This window comes from Dermacentor variabilis, chromosome 2 (genome assembly GCF_050947875.1).
Source record: "Dermacentor variabilis isolate Ectoservices chromosome 2, ASM5094787v1, whole genome shotgun sequence".
NCBI classification, from domain to species: Eukaryota; Metazoa; Arthropoda; class Arachnida; order Ixodida; family Ixodidae; genus Dermacentor; species Dermacentor variabilis.
Genome location: NC_134569.1, coordinates 42,675,999 through 42,697,879, shown reverse-complemented (window position 1 = coordinate 42,697,879; position 21,881 = coordinate 42,675,999). Strand labels below are relative to the sequence as shown.

General features: G+C 44.4%; 2 protein-coding genes across 3 annotated transcripts in view; one reads left to right on the top strand and one right to left on the bottom strand.

Annotated features, from left to right (window-relative positions):
• Nucleotides 1-9,732, bottom strand: part of LOC142571702 (uncharacterized) — a 69,309-nt gene extending 59,577 nt beyond the window's left edge. For both annotated transcript variants that reach the window (XM_075680240.1, XM_075680241.1), the window contains exons 1-5: nucleotides 9,589-9,732; nucleotides 8,036-8,179; nucleotides 5,636-5,716; nucleotides 4,139-4,379; nucleotides 437-1,351 (exon numbers count right to left, since the gene is read on the bottom strand). In XM_075680240.1, the coding sequence (XP_075536355.1) occupies nucleotides 437-1,351; nucleotides 4,139-4,379; nucleotides 5,636-5,716; nucleotides 8,036-8,179; nucleotides 9,589-9,596 (1,389 nt within the window). In that variant the 5' untranslated portion in view covers nucleotides 9,597-9,732. The remainder of the gene's footprint in view (nucleotides 1-436; nucleotides 1,352-4,138; nucleotides 4,380-5,635; nucleotides 5,717-8,035; nucleotides 8,180-9,588) is intronic.
• A 161-nt stretch (nucleotides 9,733-9,893) lies between these two features.
• On the top strand, nucleotides 9,894-18,677 carry Tctp (translationally controlled tumor protein). The gene is made up of 5 exons (XM_075680242.1): nucleotides 9,894-10,044; nucleotides 10,126-10,196; nucleotides 11,188-11,491; nucleotides 16,627-16,742; nucleotides 18,367-18,677. Exons 1-5 carry the CDS (start codon nucleotides 10,017-10,019, stop codon nucleotides 18,367-18,369), a joined length of 522 nt encoding a protein of 173 aa, XP_075536357.1. The 5' UTR covers nucleotides 9,894-10,016; the 3' UTR covers nucleotides 18,370-18,677.
• The last annotated feature ends 3,204 nt before the right edge of the window (nucleotides 18,678-21,881 follow it).

Below are 21,881 nucleotides of genomic sequence, written 5' to 3'. Positions count from 1 at the left end.
GTCACAGAAGGAAAACTATGTTTTAAAAACTTTTTATAATAAAGTGGTGTGCTGCCATCGCCATTTAAACTTCAATGACCACAGATACCAAGCACACAAGGGCAGTACTCTCGAGCAATCACTTTCACAGATACTGCTATCACTTTCAAGAGATTTTATGGGACTCTGCATAAGACTTGTTGAAGTATGTGATGGAAAGCTCTCTTGGCACTGTGCACAGGTAGCAAGCTTGGCACTACGCCAGAAACACTGGCCGCCCTATACGTGATTCTTGTTTTGAATCCAATCGTAATGTGCAAGCAACTTTTTAACCCATTTTTTCTGAAAAAAGGTGCCTGTTAGATTTGTGTTAATATGTTATGTGTCAGCACTCTATTAAAATTTAGATGACTTTCTGTTTGCTCGGCTCTATGTGGCCGCACTGTCTGATACTTACCTTTTTCACATGTGCACCAGCGTGAGAGGTTTGAGGGAGGAGACGAGCGCGCTTCGGCGTGGTAGGCGACTCCACCCATTCCTCATCGTCAGAGGCAGATTCTGCTGCCGATGACACCTCATACGAGCGACCAGTCGCCTGAATGCCAGCAGGTGTTCCCTTTGAGCTTTTTTCTGAGACTGCGATGAGTGCTGCAGCAGCAGAAGCTGACGCCCTTGTAATGCGCCTTTCTTTAGCCGCCCCGGCTACAGGTACGATGGGAGCCGGGTTCTTTGCACCTGGGGAAGCCGCTGGCGATGTGGCAGCAAGCTCCACTTCGGCGTCATGTTTTGAGATGGGAGAACTGGAACGCAATGATGAGGATTGTCCATTGCACTCTGACGGAGACACACTAGACAACCTCCTGACAGGGATCTCTTTGACAGGCAGACACAATGATGTGACATCCACACATGTGATAGCAGGCGTTTCCTCTTCACTACTATGCTTTGATGCAGTTTTAGGTGGTGAAGGCACGACTGGTGTACTCAGACTTGCTCGAGTCACAGGCTTCTTCTCTTCAGTAATGGGCCCCGATGAAGCATGCATCTGTGTGGTAGATAAAGGAGCACAGAGACCCACTTCTCTCGTAACAGCTGCAGCACTAGTTTGGTTTCTTGCTGCATTGCTGCTTTTGGGAGGCCCGGAAGCATGCAAGGGGGAAATGGGCTCCTTTGATTCAAAGGCCCTTGCCTTCTCCTGTACACTGCACTTGGTATACGGCGAGAAGAGCTGCTTGGATGGTGTAGCCGCACGATTAGCAGGCGAGTAGAGCAAAGCACGTGATATGCCCGCTGCACGGGGTGGGGTTGCTTGAGCTGAATTGGCCACAAGGGCCTTTGCCTGAGCCCGTGTCTGTCTTGTGCTTCGCAATGGCTGCAGACAGAAGGAACATGGAGCAGTGTTTAAGATGGGTTAGTGGAAGTCATTTCGGTAAAAAGAGTAGAGGACAGAAAGGACACTGCAAAAAATCTGCTTTGCACATCTTTAACTTGTTGTTTTCAACTTGTTGCACAGTTTGCACAGACGGCTCAGCAGTCACATCCCTTTGCCATAAGTTGCTATACAAATCGGCATACTGGTGTCAAGACAATGTTTTTGAAATGTTCTGCCTACCACACGAAACGAATCATGTTTAATTTGCAGCTTTAAGAAGTAGCGCTATAGTGCCACAATGATGCATTAAGCTACAGGCATGGCTAAGCACAACTGATGTTGCAGACATGACAAGTTAATAAAGGGGAGTAGAACCAAAATTGAATAGTATATGTGAACTGAACAACGTAGTTCATTTAAGGGAGAGGGAAAAAAAGAAAAATGTGGCACAGTACATGGCAAGTCTAGATTAGGTCATGCACAATTTAGAGCGTCTGCCCTAATCTGTTGGATCTGCCACAGAATATGTGTATCTATCGTAACGCACATATTCAAAGATTGCTCGAAAGAATACTAACATTTCAGACTCGCAAATTTTTTTATTTTTTTTTGCTAAGGGAACGTCCAAGCCCTCTAAAGCTTAGAAAAACTACTGTCAAGCGCTAGAATACTCTAAATAATTTACTATGATGCTTGTTTTTACGAACCACTTTCAGTACTCGGGACACAACCCATGACATGACACAGTGGTTCACTCTACATCCATGATTGCAGCAGCTACCACATACGAGTACAGCATGGAGAAACACGGGCACAGCACTCTTGTTTATCATTATTACTATTATTTCTTTTAGTAAGCAACGTCACCATACCTAGTCTTAGTGCTATACGACACCAGCAAATTTTGCTGTGTGTCGTATTGAGAGACAATACGACACACAGGCATTGAGAGACAACTGCAGTCAAATTAAGATATCTCTTGTTTCTCAAGTTTCACACTTAATGAGAAGAGAATATGAGTAGCTGTCTTTTTCTTTTCATTCGTTACAACCATATATAAGCAAAAAGACAATGAGGCCAGAGAAGGCATGTGAAGGCAATTATAACTTATTAAATAAAATGTAGAAATAATGAGGAAAGGCAAAGTAAAGTACACAAAAAGACAGCTTGCCACAAGTGGAAGCTGGGCCCACATCCTCTGCATCATGTGCGCAGTGCTTTACCAATTAAGCTGCTGTGGTGGCCATTCTCCCATCCAATTTCTAGGGTTTTATACATGTGTAAACATTATCCCTAGGATTGTTAGCCAGTGCCCATATCACAACCACGACAGTGAATGTGGAACATCCTTTGAACCCCAAGCATTGTGTAGTACATGGGCGTAAGATAAGCACACAACTGGAAAATAATCCCTCGCATGCTACCTCAGAGAATCTAGGCTGTCAAAGTCAATGCCCTTGCTATGCGATAAACAGTTTCTGAGCAGCTACAATGTTACAGCTGTTTACAACTATAGAAGCAAACAATGAAGCCAGAGAAAACATGGGGGCAATTAACTATTACTAATTAAACCGCAGAAATAAAGAGCAATAAAGGAAATCAAAGTGGACGATAAGACAACTTGCCACAGGTGGAAGTCAAATCGCTCATTTTCATATTATGCATGTGGTGCTTTACAAACTAAGCTATCACAGCAACCAAGTGCCATACTTCTGCATGCAAGAAGGGCATGGTAGCATTTCTACAAGTGTGAAAACATGTGTCGCACAGTGAACTTACGTTAATTCAAGCCTGATGGGACTGACGAAGTTGACCGAATTATCCGGTGGGTCGAATTAAACAAGATGCAGGAAACTAAACCTGCCAAAACACACCACTGACTTAATTGGCAGTAGTTGCCCTATTCTAACATGCCCCCGAATCAAATGCATGGCCACTTTCTGTGTGTCCAAAGTAGAAAACTAATGCTGAGATGACATAAAACTCCCCAAAAGGTAGAACTCTAATGCACAACCAATTTTTTAGCAAGAAAAATAAGCAACAGTCTAATGTGTTACACATGGGTGGCTGATTTTTCTAAAGTAAGCTTCGCCGCAATACGTCCTTGTCATGCTGTAAAAAGCCATGAGACATGTCCCATTGCACCACGGAGGCAATTTGCAGCCCAATTTTCTTGAAAATTGGCACACGTTAGGGTTGGCTAAATACCGTGATCAGACATCGTGAGTAATAGTTATTGCTTGAAAAAAGCATCTGTTAGAATTGGCTAAATGCCATGATCAGACATTGTGAGTTATGGTTATTGCTTGAAAAGCCTCCAACAGCAAGCTGAATATAGGTGCTTTCAACAGGAGATGATGTGTCTTCAACGCATTCGCTGTCCAAGCTTCTCCTGAGACAGATGCTGCCATGAAAGGGGTCCCTACTGGGGTCACCACAGGGGCCAGGCACATGTGTGCTGACTGGTCAAATCTGAATTCTCTGGCAAAGGCCAATTTCAGGAACGAAATAAAGAAAGTTCGGGCCATAGAAATGGACGGGCAACGACTGGGACTTAAGGTCAGGGTCGAGTCAAGCGAAAATTTTAATTAGCCGGAGTCGAATTAACAGAAGTCTGCTGTACTTCACTGAGCCATGCTGTAATAGCTGAAGTAGAAATATTTAACAACAAACCATCAAGCAGCATATGACACCTTCAATACAGTGCGCCCAGTTTATACAGCGCCTTGCTTATTATGAAAGCCTCCATACCATGAAACGAAATAAATAAAATTAGACATTACTTACCTGACGGGGGCTTGGTTTTGCAAGAGGTGTAGCTGCCTCTACCCTAACTCCAGGTACTACTTTTTTGTTGGCGGCCCTGGTAGCCTTTGCCGCAGATTTGAGCTGCACGACAGCATTTTCCTTCTCGGGGTCCTCCGACGATGTGGATGATCTTTCCTCTTGCACAGTTACAATTTTCTTTGCTGAACTGCGCTTCTTGGCACCCTTTGACACCGAACGAGTCTGCCGCTTCGGTAGGGCTCTATTAGACACGGGTGCAAAAATGAGCATAGTTAGGCACCTTTTTTCAAGAAAGACTGATAAATAAAAAAGAAGATACCTTAAATCGTTTTTGAAACTTCAATTCTCAGCGAGAGCTGACTAAAAAACAAGATACAAGTGCAGTGTGACATATGCACACAACTTTTTTGCTCTGGATCTAGTACATGCAATTTCTTAAATTGTTGCTATTATTAAGGAAGGTGGGAAGGCAGGCATCTTAAAGATGGGCTATCTCAAAAAATGAAAGCATGCTAATTCTAATTTAAGTGAGAATTTTGCACAATGGAAGCAGCATACACTTCGCTCAGAATTGGCATATAATACAACACACCGAATTAATCACAAACGTACTAGAGGGATGATATATAAAGTTAAAGCAAAGGTTTCCTTTGATCATGGCTTTGCAAGAAGCCAACCGGTTTCCATTTTGATCCTTACTTTTTGTTACCAAAACCCGTTTGAGATGGCAAGTAAACACGTTCTTTAGCATAACCTGTTTCCTCTATTGGAGAGCTTGCTGCAAATTAAGCCCACTGCAGAATTTCATGGTTGGAATGCGTGGTTGCATTTCTGGATGACTACTATATGCACAGTGAGCTACAAATGTAGCAGCTTCAGTTTCTATGAAATAAACAACATAAAACGCATAATACAACATTGAATTGACACAATATGCTGTACATATCCCTGATAAAACAAAGGAGAGAGAGAGGGCACCAAGCTTTCATATGAATAAAAATAATGAATGTGCACCCTCTCTCACACACAAATGAATTATTTTTCAGATAAAAACAAAGACTCCACCCATTACGGAAAAAGTACAAACTGAAGATAATAGACAAAAGCTACATGGATACAGGACTTCAGCATGGCAGGAGCAACTAGAAAGAATGGGATGCCAAGGTGCCGCAGCAGCATCGCCACCACCACTAATCAGACACATTTCAGACACCATACAGCTTTTCAATTCACCAAACTAGGAAAAGGCATCTTCTCCTTCCTGAGGGGGTGCTTGAACTTTAGGTATAACAAAATTTATTTGTACAGTATGCATTTTTAAGAAAAGTCTCACACAAATGTCTGTTGTGTGAACCAGCTCAGAAGTTTGTAAGCGTAAGCACATATACAATTTTTCCATGAGATTTATAAGTGTCAGCTGTGGATGTTTGGTTGATCTTATCTAAAAACACCCCCACAAAAAAATTTCAAGAGTGTGGAAGGTGGTTGGCAACTCACGCAGTAGAAAATGACTTCTTTGCACTGATGCGAGCCTTTTGTTTTCGTCCAGGCGTTTTTGGCACAGCAAACCCACACTCTCTGGGAGTTGAGAAAAGAAGCAGCAACTTAGACTAGCACAAGTTAAATACTACGTTTGAGAGCCTTGAGCACTCGCACCAACTACCAACAAGAGCAAGCAGCAAAAGTAGACATGTTTGATCACATTACAGGGACATTTAGCACTGTGGTGAAACGGAAACACTTGGAGAAGGAAACAGAAAATTAGCTATAATGTATAAAGATGAGTGTCTCAGTCGCACCCAGCATAGTTTGACACAAAGTTAGGTCTAGTGCTATCACTTGTTTGATGGATACACCACAAATACTATTTACCTATTTATAAATACTGCAATCCCCAACGAGGATTTTACCAGGGTGGTTACAAAAGTTACGAGATTTAAGAAACTGGCTCACACACATAAAATTAGCAAGGCAGATCATTATTTGCAGATTGCGTAGGTTTAAATGAAAACAGCTTCCTTGTGACATGCCACTAGCTTTACCATGACCACTGTATGTATGCCAATTTCCCTCATTCGAAGCAACTGAGGTGAAAATTCCCTGAATGTTCCAGAACAAACAAATACTTTCAAAATGCCAAGTTTTCCCTGATGGCAGACACCTCTGAGTCTAGCAGCTAACCATTGAAGAATGTACACAAATATCTTTCATGAACCAGCATGACATGTTTACCGCTAAAGAAAAATTAGAACAGTGCAAGGAACAAGAATGACACAGGCAGTAGCTCGAAACTATTCTATTTAGCACAGGTGCACTCATATATGCACAAAGATTTTACATGCGCAAATGCACTGATGAGCTGACATGTCCTGATACCCCAACAGGGAACCCACTTGTCTAAGAAGCTTATCTCCGTATCATACAACCTATAGTTGGCTACAACTTTAGAAAAAAGGGGGCGTTAACTCCTCCAATGCGGATGCACACGAACATCCACCAATGGGCGCGCACTCTCGACTGACGTCATGCGCCGGACAGCCGGTCACCCCGCAGACGGAGAAGATGGCCGCCCACGCTTCGAACTGGGCCAAGTGGCGTATTCTAGTACACTGTAGTGGCGTCAGCTGTGTGTGTTAGCCCCTTGTCAGAGTGAATTCCCGAACTGTGTGTGATGGTCTATGATGCCGGAAATATTACTGCGAGCTTACGATGTACCATTTGTGCCGCGTGCGTTTATTCTGAGCCGCGATCTGGCGAAAAAACTTTGCAGCGAGCACCGCTGACGCTGCGCTACGCTTTGCCTGAAAACAGGATGCTGCGGCCGCACACGGCTGCAAACACACATCCTGCGTGTTTGTTCCATGTTGATTTATTTCGCTCCCACGTGAAGTTATGATGAGGAAAGTTTGCCACAGTCTGGTGCTTACTGTTAGTGGCAGGTGTGTTCGTGCGCTGTGTCGCTGTGTTTTTCGTCGGATGGGGTGAAGTGATGGAGCGAAACCATTCTCAGGAGAAATGAGGAAAGCGTGCATGCATGAAACAAACCTACGAGGGTCTCAAAAGAAAATATTTGCAAAAGAAGCCTCCAATGCAAAGATTTCTTGCCCTCAACTTAGCGTGAACGATCGTTGTCAGCACTGAGATAGCCAAACATCTAGCGGCGGCGGTGTTCGAGCATTGTGTAGCATCGTCGATTGATTGCTGTCCACCAGTGCTCACTGCACACACAAGGTGTAGAATGCGTGCTATGACACAATCACGCATAAGGTGTGCTGCCAGCGCTCGATATGCTTTCCCACAACACAGCTCCGCAAGTGACTTTTTCTCACTTGCAATGAAGCTAAAGAGCAGACGACGGGTAGCGCTGTAGAAGGCACGGGGTTATTTCTCTTGCGCGGTCCCGCATGTGCTGTAGCACGAGAGTTCTACTAAACCACTCATTAAAATACAAAAGCTTTTATTTATACCGAGAATTGCGCGTTTCAGAAGCGCGACTTTTTGAGCGGGACTATTTCAGTCATGGAGGCATTTTCCTGTCGCGCTTCGGCCATCTGGGTGGGGCCTCCCCTTTTTCTAAAGTTGTACCCAACTATAGAAGTGTCACTGATACAGAGTGAACCTGTCTCCATTATGTCATGTGCGTCCATTAGCTTGCCTGCAGTCTGACACCTACGCAGAACTTAATCTGGAAATGTGGCTCAAAAGAGCAGTCGTTGCAGTGCACAGGCAAGTACGTGAAGCCGTCTTTCTTAACTTTGAACTGTGTTCCCTGGCTTGGTCATACAAGCAATGGCTTATCTGTCCTATGTAGGACTTGCTACACCTGCTACACCAAGTACAAGTTTTTCTAAAACATAATTTATGAACCAGAGAATAGAAAGTGAAGCAGTTACTTACACGGAGTTTGCAGCGGCCTTAATGTTTTCCAACACATCTGCAACATGAGCTCGTGCACGCTCATTTGCATTGCGCATTCCCTGGTGGCAATCTTTTATGCATTCTTGCAGGTTTGCAAGTGTAGTCACCAAGCAGAAAGAGGTCCTGCAATGTACAGTACGCATTTTCAAATTAGTGGCAGGCATATCCTTTCCTTCAAATCTACATTTGGCAACTATTTACAGAAGACCGATGCTGAGAACTTGTTCAAAAGGTTTGAAAATGGGAGCACATCTGTGAAACAGTCCGGTGTTTGTCCAGACAACAGAGCTACAGCTTCCATGTCCAAACAAAACACCCAGCAAACACAAAGCTGCATGGATTATGTACTCTTGTTAAACTGGCGGTTAGCAGAAAATAAAAGGTTAAATAGACTACACATAATAACTATGTTTCATGTTCTGGCTGCATTTCAACATTCCATATTTATAGTGTTCATATAACATCTTTATGTCCATAATATGCACTACAGTGTTTATTATTGCATGTCTTAGGGCCAAAATTACCTCGTATAAGACAAAATTAAAGCAAAACGCACAAAGTTTTTATAAAAATGAACTTATGCCATAAGATGACTGGTTAATTGGGTTACTTTCTGCGCTTAGAGCATTTTCATAATGACCAAAAATGTAGAAAAAAGGAAACCGGAAACAGCATGATTTAAGGGCACTAGAGCAAAGAAAACGGTTACGTCATTTGTGGTTCTTGCAATGATAAATCAGCAACCAGTTTAAATTTCAGACATAACAGCAAAGCCAGAAAACACACAAAAGGGAACGCTGACAGACATGGACAATCGCTGCTTTCCTGTCTGTCCGTGTTCCCTTCTTTTGCGTTTTTTGGTGCTGCTGTTATGCCTGCGATAAGTGACCAACTAGCCCAAGAACTCATTTTACTGAAGCAGTTTAAAAATTAAAGGTTTTAAAGATAAGTGAAACCTAACTACGTCACACTGTAAATTATAACTTCAACATTTCACTGTATTTTTTACGTGTCTGATAACAATAAGGCACTTATAACTTTAGTTTATTCGTCGCTCCATAGTGTACATTGACTTTTTATTTGTCGGTTTTATCCTATTTGCAAGCGGCTAATGGGGGCCCCGCCTCGGATACAGTACCTGTACGCAGCCATTTGATATGACACTCATTTCTCACGAATAATGATTTAAAGTATGAGACACGGACCAATCTTAGAGGAAACATCAGATGTTACGTAGAAAAAAACAAAAACAAACAGCAGTATTAAGGTAAAAAATTACAAAACGCAAATTAACGATCATTTGAGCCGTTCAGGCAAAAATAGTGAAACATATTAAAGCTCGTTTTTGTATGAAAGATAAGATAGGACAGCTACGCTGAATTTTGTAACAATAACCGAAAACCTGAACCCTAGCAGTTTGGTACGGATCCACCACAATGTAATACTGTGAATTGGGGACCCCACCCGAGCGTGCAGTCACCTGATTTTTCTGCACTACAACACCGGTGAGTTGAGCGTCGCGAAAAACTCACCCGGCCATTTCGGGTCGGTTCCCCTTCGAATGTTGAGGAATTGTCAACAGTTAATCGCAGCGAACTATAACGAACTGTTTTCAAATACAATTGGCGGCAAGCAGGCAAGCATGGCGGCAGTTGATGTTCACACGATGCCGCTGATTGCACTGATTATAGTGACTGACCACGCAAGTCGTACTGACTTTCAGCTTACAATGTTCGTTTGTTTTTTTATATTCACAGTAATCTACCTGAAATATTTGTTTAAAACAAATTTGAGAAATAATGTTGTCCCGGAAAACGTGGCGGCGTCTCGAGTTATGAACTTGCGGTGCTATTTAAACGCGAAGCGACCTCTCGCAGGCCCTTTTCCCCCTTTTTGCTGCCGTAGGTGGAGGTGTACTGTCTTGTAGCAGCGGGTGCAATCCCACTTAATCTAAATAACCATGCTGATTTTTAAGGATAAGATCTCCGGTAAGTGTGGTTTGATGATACCTTAATAACTCGCAAAAGTTAGTTCACTGATTTAGTGTCATTGTAACAACGTTTACGCAGGCGATGAGATGTTCACCGATTCCAGCAAGTACAAGTTGGTGGACGACTGCATCTTCGAAATTGAATGTCACGTAAGTTATTATTTCAATTCAACCAGGAAAACTAAATTGGAACTGCACAATTTCATCCGCTGCGGGCCTTGTCAAAACGGAACGTGTTAAGACCGACACCTGTGTTACGTCATTCAGAATGCGTTGTTCGTTTGAAACGATGACACGAACCATACCAATTGTATTGCCTAACCACCGACTCAGAGAGAGAGAGAGAGAGAGAGAGGGGGATGCCGTCATACTATTTCATTCTGCAACGTTCACAGTGGTGTACTGTGCACCTATCGGCAGGGTACTGGATAATGCTCAATGTGCTTGCGCCTTTGCTGTTGTGCGTACATGATGCGTGAATGCGGAAAAGCCGGCGTGCGTGAAATAGGCGCGAGTTCTACATTCGTGTGCCAACTGTCGAGAGGCACTCCTAAGTACGAGCGTGAAAATATGCCCCCGACGTCTTGTCAGTGCGTTGACTTGCTACATATCAGTGCGAGGCGCGCCCATTGTGACGTCATTCTGAGGTCAGTCACCGTCAGTATCTCTGCATGCGTGACCTTAGCTGTGAAGCATTGGGTGCCGTCAGTGGTGGGCGGAAGGATGAGTGCCAGAACTCGTCAGTCTCGCCCATGTTTCTCCTACGTGCAAGACATCCTCTTTTTCTGCATTACCTAACCGATTACTATTCTGATGGACCATTGCTTACGGGATCAAATCAACAAATACTTCCATATATAAGCATGTGGTGCAGCTGTTACATACTCAACTGGTACTAGTTGTGCTTAAAGGCGAAGTGTACGTTTTTGGAATAACTCCCAGAAGTTCTCTGCCAAATGTCCTCCACAAGTGCTCTGTAGTAAAGAGCTGTGTGTAAACATCACCTGCAATCTATTTCTCCTGCTGCAGTGCACCTTTCGTTAACACGCTATATTTTCTTCCTCCTTGCATGTAAACAGCTTGATGTAGTGGTGCCTCGTTTTTCCTGGTATACATGTGCGTTGTCTCCCTTGGTGTGCAGCATGTGACCCGCAAGCAGGGTGAAATTCAGCTGGATGGTGCAAACCCTTCTGCCGAGGAGCTTGACGAGGGCACAGATGAGAATGTAGAAAGCGGCCTGGACTTGGTGTTGAACATGCGGCTCACAGAAACCTGCTTCACCAAGGCTGACTACAAGAACTACCTCAAGACCTACACCAAGGCGCTTCAGGAGAAGTGGAAGGAGGAGGGCAAGTCGCCTGAGGAGATTGAGGATGCCAAGAGCAAGTTAACCACCGCTGTCAAAAAGGTGTTGCCCAAGTTGGATGACTACCAGTTTTTCATTGGTGAGCCCTTCCCCAACAATGTTTTCTATACCCCTAGACATCTAGCCACTGGCAATTCCTGTTCAAAAAAAAAATTAAGTGTGAAGCTGGGCTTACCCCTTAGGTTATGCGGTTATTCCATTTGCCTCTGGATCAAAGCTGGATCAAGGGTGGCCCTTGTGTTGGGGCTGTTAAGCTTATAGCATGACTTGGGTGTCTGCATACAAGATCCAGACAGTCAATCTTGTACACCCCCAGCTGGCAGCCATTGACAAGATCCCAACCCACGGACCAGTTTAGGTTTTATCTTGGGTGCCCTGTCACGCACAGCCTTTGCTGTCCACCAAGGTATACTAAATAATTGCACGTTGTTTTTACTTAGTACTTGTGTAAGTTCTTGCATTAGAAATCTGCGATCACCTAGTGAATGTCTGCTAATTCCTAGCAAAATTTCTTTGCAGGAATTGTGCCGGCTGCTGGTAGAACAGCCATACCCAAACTAAAATAGCAGTTTACCATAATTTTTCACGTAAAGCATCGTGGTAGAATTTGGTTGTGGGCAGCCGCAGCTTGTGTTCATAAGGGTATTTTATCAAGCATAGTCTGTAATACAGACAAGGTTTGAGAGCAGCCAGTGAGTGCTGCGTACCTGAAACTCCCGATATTTCCGCAAAGTTTGCAAGTAATGGCTCGTTCTGCAATTTTATTAATGTTGCATCAGTTAAAAAATGTCTTCACAAAGACCTTTTGCTCGTCAGTTCACCCGTGCTGCTAGAAGTTTTGTGATGGTGAATGGTTGCCAGAGGGGCACTTGCTTCGAGCTATATTATAGATGGTTTACTAAAGCAGGTAAAGTAGGCAACAGCAAAGTCAATGAATATATGGCTGAACTGAACAGTTTTGCTTGTCAACCGACTGTTCCAAGTTTGTATCTGTGTGCTAAACAGTGATCATTAATAAAGTGCATGTGTATACCAAAGATGTGTGCTCAGGACATACTACAGGAAAGCCTGTATTCTGCCCTCTCCTCAGTGGCATGTTTGCGAGACTTGTAACAGGTATGGTGTTGAAAAATGTTAATTGCACTGGCCGCAGGCATGGTAGCATTCATATAGTGACATGAGCGTCTTCAGGTGCATTTGATAACTGCATTTTTAGGCAATAAATTAGCACTGTTAATTCTACAAAGAGATCATAAGCCACTCCTATCAGAAGACAATACTTCATGTAGTTGCTGTTTTGAGCGCACTGAATTGGTGCATTACGTTATTAATTGTACACTGACGGTAACTACTCATTTCGAAACAGTTCGCTGGAGGTAAGCCTAGTTACCGTGCCTTGGTAACACTTTCATGACAGGCAATGAGCTTTCACATAAAAGTTGTTCACTACAAAGGTCAGTACATGTCGGAGCTTGCCCGGTGTGCTGGCACCTGTGCATTATGTTCATTAAACCTTTTTTTACAAGATGGATTCTGGTTAAATTACAAGCTATATATTTGAGAAATGTGGTTTACTTCACTTTGCCGGCTTGAAGCTGGCTTTATTCTTGCAGTTTTGTTGCAATTGTTGAGCAAGAGCGCAGGCATGGTCTTGAGCAAGGCTAAGTTCGCCTTCCTCTTATCCCGACTTGCAGATCATGCTAAGTGTATCATTGTATCTCGTACATAGCAGGTGCTTGGCTTAAGATCATTAAAGTGGTCTTAAGGGGGTTGACAGTCTTGCTATCATTGTAAACCAAAGGGGCTTGTAGCTTTACTTGGAATTTACCACAGTTGAAGGCCTTGAAAACTCTTAGATCTCAATTTTTTCTACTTACCATTGCAGATCTTGTTCAACATCTGTCTATAAATACGGTACAGTCCAAACCAATCCTGTAATGCACCTTTGTGGTGGCTCAGTGGTTTGGTCACTGAGCCTTTTGTGTGTAATGCCTTTGTTTGCATACAGTGAAAACCATTTACCCATTGTTAAAGATATCCAGCAAAATGTTGCTTTAGTCCTTGAAAATGTTTTGCCAAGGCCTTAGAAGTTCTTTAACGCCCTTGCTTTTTTTCCATTGAAACTGCTACAAATCTTGCACTTCAATCTTGCTACTGTAGACCTCTCTACTTTTTGGCATCTCGTACTACCAAAAGTGCACTCTACATGTGTCTTTTGGATTCAGGACGATGCTACATTAAACATGGCACATCATTTGGCACAGTTTGGTAGCTGCAAGCTTCTACTTAGCAGACATGATAGTGCAACATGCTTGTTCTCTCCCTTGTTAGCATGGGCGCATGAAAAGCAAATTATAGAGCAATTTCTTATTAATGCAAAAGTATTATATGGCTCATGGAAAGAAAATTCAGTGTTGGCATGACCACGAAAGTCCATAAGGTTAAGTGAGCCAATCGAGGCCGTTGATGTCAATTAAGGCAGGGTTAGGGCACTCAAACTCGTGACTTTGCGTTGTGCGTATCTTGCGACGAACACCGCTGGTCACATGATGTCGCAGTGCTTCTGTTAACTTGAGTAGGGTCCCTAGAATATTGGCTAGTCTGCCGTCTGTCGCCGCATCGTATGGAGCGGCCGGGATGCTTCTTGAATCAAAGCGCACAGGGCGCTGCGAGCTGTCCTGCTGCTGTGCTTTTTGCTTTTGGCGGGTTGGCACGGATGGCTTTACATACCTCTTCTGCACTTCTGGTTTTTCATGAGGTCTCTCAATAAAGAAAGGACAGCAAAGAAAGAAAAGCTAGAACATTTGAAAATGAGATGAAAGTAATTACATTTCACCAATTGCGTCACATTAGGGATGCATGCTCAGCGGCCTTGTAATTATTTTCTTTTTCTATAATTCCTCTCCTTATTCATGAACCTCTTGCCATTTCATCGGATGTATGCTAAACTGCGTTTAGTGTTTTCTAAAGGTTCTTTTACCTTCCCTTTATAATTTGTTTTGACTGTACTTGATTACTTGCACGGGATTATCTCGCAGTGGAATGTGCTTCCACAATTTTGTCTTATTGCCAAAACATATTCAGGTGCTCTTCACCACGCATGTAATCAACTTTACATGTCTCGTCATTTCCTTGCATCACATCAGTGGCACATGCTTCGCAAATGGTTTTTTTCTTCGTTTTGTTTACTTTTGCCATTTGCAATCTCATCTATTATGTGTTATTTCTCACTGTTCTTGCTCATCCTTAACTGGAATTATGCTTTCTTTTTGTCTTGCATATGTTTTGAATGAGTTTGGGTTTTTTATTTTGATTTTGACCCTCAACTATGCCACATCGCACACCTGTACCTCATGTTGGTTAATAATGTGGAAGCATTATATGGCTCGTGAGGTGGAAGATCCAGCGTTGGCATGACCCCGATTGTCCAAAAAGTCAAATGAGCCAATTGAGGCAGTTCACATTGTCAAATAATTCAAATTTAATAAAGGCAATGTCAATTAACCCATTGAGGGTCGAAAAAAACTTTCCCAGGTGGTCAAATTACTTTATTACGGATCTTGAATGTACAAAATGCATAAAGTCGGGAATAAATAGTAAAAAAAAAATTAGGAACAGTATTTTGGTGTCGGCATCACTCAGAACTGCAAAATGTTCAGTAGCATTTCAGAGTGTGGTGCTCTTTGAAACACAGTTCTACGCACAGTGCCTTATCGCAGTCTGCACACCTAAAATGCGTGTCAGTTCTCCTCTTTGAGCAACGAGTTGTGTTGGCATACACAGGACATCTTCTCTGTGCATGGCTGCCTTGGGCAGAGGTCTGAGGCACCCTCTCACGTAAGCGCGTTGCCGCAGAGAGCGAGAGTACCCCGTGAGCGGCAGTGATAAACAAGCTAAGAGCAGCGCAAATCAAGATAGAGATCAACTTCCGCTGCCCCTGCCAGAGCATGCCGACAAAGAGAAAAAATCTTGTTTCGCGTGCCTCCATTGCGATCATGCGGCGAAACCGAAACCTCAAAAGCGCGTTGCTGCTGAGAGCGAGAATACCTCGCGAGCGGTAGTGATAAACAAGGTAAGAGCAGCGCCAATCAAGATAGAAATCAACTTCCACCGCCCTGCAAGAGATTGCAGACAAAGAGAATGACATTTCGCGCGCCTTCGTTGCGATCACACAGTGAAACTGCAACCGCAAAAGGGGTGTGGCCGCAGTCTGCGCGATGCGCTGAAGCTACAAATCAGTTCTGTTTATCTCTCCAATAGGGTAGCACAAATTTTAAATGGTTCTTGTAAGTCCTAAGAGGTGGCAGCACCTCCCAGTGAGCACGCAACGTCATTATGGCGTGAAATTTCAAACGGAGGGTCGAAACCATACCCGTACGGCAAAGACCTTGTGGGACAGAAAACCGCCGCCGTACATATATGGCAAAAACCTTCAAAGGGTTAATGCAGTTGGCTAAGGCAGGTTTAATAAGCAGAGCTCATTAGGGCACTCCAACCCACACCATTGGTAGGAGTCGAACCCACAGCCTTTGGTGTTAAGGTGAAATTAAAGGTACAGTCAGTTAAGATGGAGTTCATTAAGGCATTTGAACTCGTGACCTTTGGCGTTAATTAGGGCACAGTTAAATGAAAGCAACTGAAAGTGCATAGGCATTGCGAGGTGGTCGCTGTGTTTTTGCATTGGAATAACGAAGGGCCCCTTCAAGTTTATTGTTTCACTTTTAACCACTGCAGCCTTGGCTGCCAAAGGGCAGCGGTATTGCATGAATAAATTCAGTGCTCAAGCTATTCCAGGAAATACAATCGCTTTGTGTTGAGTCATATCCCCACTCCACAGGCATGCTTCATGCGGCTCAGCAAAAAGTCTTCACCAATGAATACCACTTTACGCAGCTAAAACCTTTAATCAAACACCGTAACAAATACTGCTCTAATGCGCAGCCCAAGTACGTGGCAGCAGAAAAGCATTTAAAAAAAGAAACAGCTAAACTATACTCTGAACGTGCACACGCTTTGCCAAGCCAGGCATCTGAACGCAGTGCCGTAGCACAAGGACTGCTACAGCGCCACCGTCATTCAAAAACTGTCCTCGCTCATGTCGGTGGACGGCAGACTAGCCAATATTTTAGGGACCCTAGCTGGAGTCGTGGTCGCAATGTTTTTGCATTCATCCGTGTAGGGATAACTCAGTGCCCCTTGAATTTCTTTATGCAGGCGAGTCCTGCAATGCTGAGGGCATTGTTGGTCTCCTGGAGTACCGTGAACAGGATGGTGGAGGAGAGAAGGCAGTGATGATGTTCTTCAAGCATGGTCTGGATGAAGAAAAAATGGTAGGTTATGGTTGCTGTGTCATGACATTTTTACCAGTTTAGTGGCAGCCTTGAACCTTCTGTGAACTTTAAGAGTATGCAGTGAATATGATCTGTGGCTAAGCAATGTGTTCAGTTCATAGGTTGCTGAAAGCAGAGGGGCTTCTTTTACTGCTACACCTAGCACAGCTTGACAGGGGAAGGCAACATGCTAAGGCTGTGAAAGTACAGTCGCCGACCGTTTATTCGGACCTCACGGGGACTGCGAAAATGTCCGAAAATGTCCGAATAAACAGGTGTCCGAAAAAGCAGATGAAGAAAAAAAAAATGAAATCTTTTATTTCCACGCACTTATTCGGGCTCGGCAGTAGGCTTGGAAGAAATCGTGAATGCGCCGTTGCACGCTGTTCCGTTTACGCGCAATCAGATAAGCCTGAATCTCGGAGAGGGTCGTACGGTCACTATTGGCGGCTGAAAGTACAGTCACTGCTTGTACACGCTCCGCATGCGACGGCAGCGCAGCACATGGTGCGTCATCTTCCGACTCAGTCATCGTCCGGCGGTGCAGCAGAAACCTGACGAATGATCTTGCCGTCGTCGAGTTCTGCGCATGTCAATACAGCAGTGTCAGCACCTATGAAACTGTCAAGTGAGACGGTGTCCGGAATCGCAATGCCACCACTGCGCAGGTCTCGGCAGAACATTTTCCGCGTCAGTAGGGAGCACATCGGAAGGCGACAAATCCTCCCGGCACCCGCTTGCCGGCATTCCCCAGCGCAGTCTGCGCGGGCACTGTCGGCGCCATTAGACCCTTGACGCGATGTTTACGTATGCCGCGTTGGATCACCGAAACCTCGGCGCAGCACACAAAGCAAACACCACCGTGCCGACACCAGTCGCACAAACGAAAAACGCGGCCTGCTCGCAGCGTCAATGCCTCTTCCGCGAAGAAACAAATCAGCTGCTGGATTGTCTTGACATGGCTTACTAAGCTGAAACCGGAACTGCTGCAGAGCCGCTCTATCTAACCAGGCAGAAACGATGATGATGAGCGGGGATTTCCAGTAGCGCCACTTCGTGGGGCAGCAAGGAAGCTCCGTTCAAAACAAAAATGGCGTTCAGCAAGTCGAACCATGCACCGGTCAGAGTCGGTGCATGGTGCTCTCGACCGAGTTGGCTAAAGGAGTGTCCGAAAAATCAGACGAGAGGTTGCAAGGTGTCCGAACTTTCGGCGGTTGTTATACATTATGGTCTATGGGGAGAATGGCGGTGCCGCGAAGCTGACCGAATAATCGGGCATGTCCGAATTTTTGGAGTCCGGAAAATCGGTCAGCGACTGTACTCGCTATGCAGGCATGCTAAATTTAAATGTCTTGTCTTGGCTGTTAAGGGTATGACAGATTAGTCCATTTTCTGTTTTGCTGGAAGCTGATGGCAAAATGTATGTGTAAAATATTCCCATGCATTACTGCTAGAATGCTATGGATTTCTTCAGGTTGATTGGCGCACATTGTGCTAATGTTTTCCTATGTCTGGATATCACGTGTGCACTTTGAGGGTGTTTTTACTCAGTATGGTAAATTCTGAAATTTTGTGTGTGATGCAGAAGGCTGTGCACTAATCGTCTCTGCATGTGCAATTGCAGTAAATGTATCAAGAGCTGTGACAGAAGACCTGGCCTTCAGCAGGGGACGGCCAAGGAGTGCCGGCAGAGGTGTTTACAACTCCATCCTCTGCAGCCCTTGGCCCTGAACATTATCTTATTGAAAGAACAGTACAAGTGTACCCGAGCTCGTTGACAAAAGGAACCTCTTGTGCCTGTTGTCATTTTATGTAAAGCTGTCCACCTAACACAGGAGACCGAGCAGTGGCCCCCACCCTCCTGTACCTTGGACACTATTTATTATATGCTTTTGGAACAGTTGTGCTGTTCATTAAAGGAGTTGTAAATTCTTGTGCGACTTGTCATAACACTGGGCCAGGTGTATGCCCAGTGCTGGCAGCATTGTTCAGTAGCTGTTTGAGCTTGCATTTCAGCTTGCCATGTTTTTGAACAAGTTGCCAGCCTTTTTATGCCAGAGAGAGCTGGCATAAACTGCAAAAGGAAGATGGTCTAAATCACTGAAGCTTAAGCTCGTCATGACACTAGTCTTCTAGTTCCTATAAAGCTTCAGATCAAGTGCTGGTCATCCTTTAGTGTCAAAATTGGGGTGGATTTGGTGAATGTTGTTTTTGTTGAACAAACGGCCCAGTGCCAGGCTCTTCTTTGTTGAAATTTGTGCATGCCGGGATGTGTTGAATACCAAGTGCAACTAACAAAACACGGATCAAGTCAATGACAACTGTTAGTCACAAATTATCCATATTACAGTCACTTTCATAATTTTGGAGAGATTTAAAGTAGGGGGGAAAAGATGCAGTTAAATTTGACCAAGCAGTGAAGTTACAGCAACAATCTGTTCTTGTGGATAGTGCCACGTGAAAGCAAGAAATTTACTCTGATCAATTAGTCTGGAAGCAACAGGGAAGTCCATCTCCGTTGTCTGGTAGCCATTGAAACTTCATTGCAGTGCCTGTGCTAACACAGGTGTCCTGCAGATGAACTGGCAGATGGTGTGTGTGCCCTCCTGGTGGATTTGGCCAAGAATGAGCACATGCCAATTTTTTGCACACTACCAAAGTTTTCTGTGCACCCACACAGTGACCCATGTTACTAGTCCACACAGCAGCAAGTTATGTATTTAAGCACACACCCAGTGACCAATGTCTTGGCAAGACTAGCCAGCACATAACTAGCAGCCCAATTTGACTCTCACAGTTATTTTGCAAGATCAACAGACGTTGCTCCGTAGTGGACGAAGTAGCTATAGATGGCTGTCACTTTAATTTACTCTGCAATAATGAACTTGCTAGAAAATTTGTAAAGGCCCTCGACTTTCAGTGGAGCCTGCAGCACCTTTGAATAAAATTATGCAACTTTTACACATTTATCGACAGTGCAGTAATTCGTGACTAAAGTGGAGAAAGGACTTGTCCTGGATGGTGTGTGAAAGAAATTGAGAAAAATTTACATCGCACCAACCTTCCAGGCTCCGACATTTTGAGGACTTTTATAGCTTAAAACAAATGTGAGTAAACCTACATTGCGCAGAAAGTTCAGTAAGCCTCTGTAATGGCAGTTACCACCAGTTGCTGGTACAGTATCCTTCCATTAATTTGGCTCTGGTTAATTCGATCTCAACGGAGGGTCAGTCCAGTATGGCTCTGTAATGATAATTATCACCAGTTCCTGGTATGGCATACTTAGTTAATTCTTCAGTAATTTCATCTTGACTGAAGGTCCTGGACTGTGCACATGCAATTCTGTAGGCCCAAAGTTGTGTTATTGCTATCCTAAAATTGGCATTTGCCAGATAATGTTACCAGTCTGCATGCATGTGCCCAACCCCTATGGTGACCCCAATAGCAACCTCTTAATTTGCAGCATCTGTCTCTAGGGGACTGTAAACATATGGGTTGAGCACACATCAAGATCTCCCATCGAGAACGCCCATTTTCAGTCTGCCCTAGGAATATTTGCAAGCAATAACGGCAATTCACAATGTCTGATTAGTGCTTACCAGATTCTAAAGCCCCTTCTAATTATATCTAAAGCTGTTCAAAGTGTTTGTTGCTTTGCCGTATAATATGGCTGTGTTGCGGCAAAGCTGGCTTTAAAAACTGTCAAAACTAATTTTGGGAAATTGGCTGCTACTGTACCACACATTTTGGACTTTTGCCCATCTTGCTAAGAAATCGGGTGCACATTAGATTTCTACTTTGGATTCATGGAAAGCAGGTGTGCATTTGATTTGGAGGAGTGTTAGAATCGGAGAAATACTGCCAAATGAATTGGCAGTGTGCTTTGACATTTCTCTGGATCTTATTTCAACTTGATGGATAATTAGATCGATTTTGTTGTTCCCGTCAGGGTTGATTTAACAGAAGTCGACAATTCTCGACCAACCCTTTCTAACTGAAGATTGTTGTCACTGCACTTCAGAGTTTTTAAGTGCCAGTGCACCGAGAGCTGGTGCACCTCTGGTCCCTACTTGATAACTGCAATGCTGCACTTCCTGGACTAGTGAAAGCCTATCCACTGTGGAGTGGCTGTGTGCTATGTTGACGAGCATCGGGTTGCAAGTTCACTTCGACTATGGCAGCTGCATTCTGGTGGGGCTGAAATGCAAAAATGTCCCCATGCTGAACTTTGGTAGAACCCGAGGTGATCAAGATTAACCTGAAGCCCCCACTATGGCATCCCTAGTTCGCCCACTGTGCAAACTTCAGGACATCAAACCCCAGGTTTTCCAAAAATGCAGCTAAATTGACATTTTCGAGGTATAGAACACACACAAGCTAGGGCTTTTTTGGACCAATGGCACCTGCTTTTCTGTGAAGACTTTGATAAATGGCAAGATGGATCAGGCTCCGAATCAGGCTCCGAACCTACTCCGAATTGTCTAATCAGACGGGCGGTTAAGACCGCACTGAGGCTGCCGATGCGCGCTAGCACTACCCGCCTCCTACAGACTGGTCTCTATAATACCGTCCAGGAAATCATAGAGGCACAGAGGAGTAATCAGCTTCTACGCCTCACCCGAACACCCACTGGGCGAAACCTACTCCGAACTCTGGGGTGTGAGCCAAGCGGCACGATCCCGATGGAAGAGCCGTGGTTCCCCATTCCTGTAAGACTCGCAGCTAACATGCAACTCAAACCGTTGCCACGAAACATGAATTCGCACCGCTATCCGGGTCGACGTAAAGCGCAGGCTGATTACTACACCCGACGTTACCAAGATCGTGAAGACGTCCTTTATGTCGACGCCGCGGTCGGTCCGCTCAAAGGAACGGTCACGGCCGCTGCCATGACGGAGGACGGACGCATTAACATCTCTGCCTCGATTAAAACAGCGCGCACCGATGTGGCCGAGGGGGTCGCATTAGCCCTAGCAGTGGCGCATGCGGCTGGGGATTCTACCATTACAGAAATCTGCACAGATTCCCAAAGTGCATACCGTTACTTCCTTCAAGGCGTAGCACCTAAGACGGTCACACACATTTTGCAAAACATTCCTTCGCTTCCCCACCAGGTGACTATCACGTGGGTACCTGGGC

Coding starts and splice junctions, on each gene's coding strand:
- Tctp (XM_075680242.1), top strand. CDS start 10,017: ATGCTGATTTTTAAGGATAAGATCTCCG. Junction 10,045..10,125: donor TTTTAAGGATAAGATCTCCG/GTAAGTGTGGTT, acceptor ACGTTTACGCAG/GCGATGAGATGTTCACCGAT. Junction 10,197..11,187: donor TCTTCGAAATTGAATGTCAC/GTAAGTTATTAT, acceptor CTTGGTGTGCAG/CATGTGACCCGCAAGCAGGG.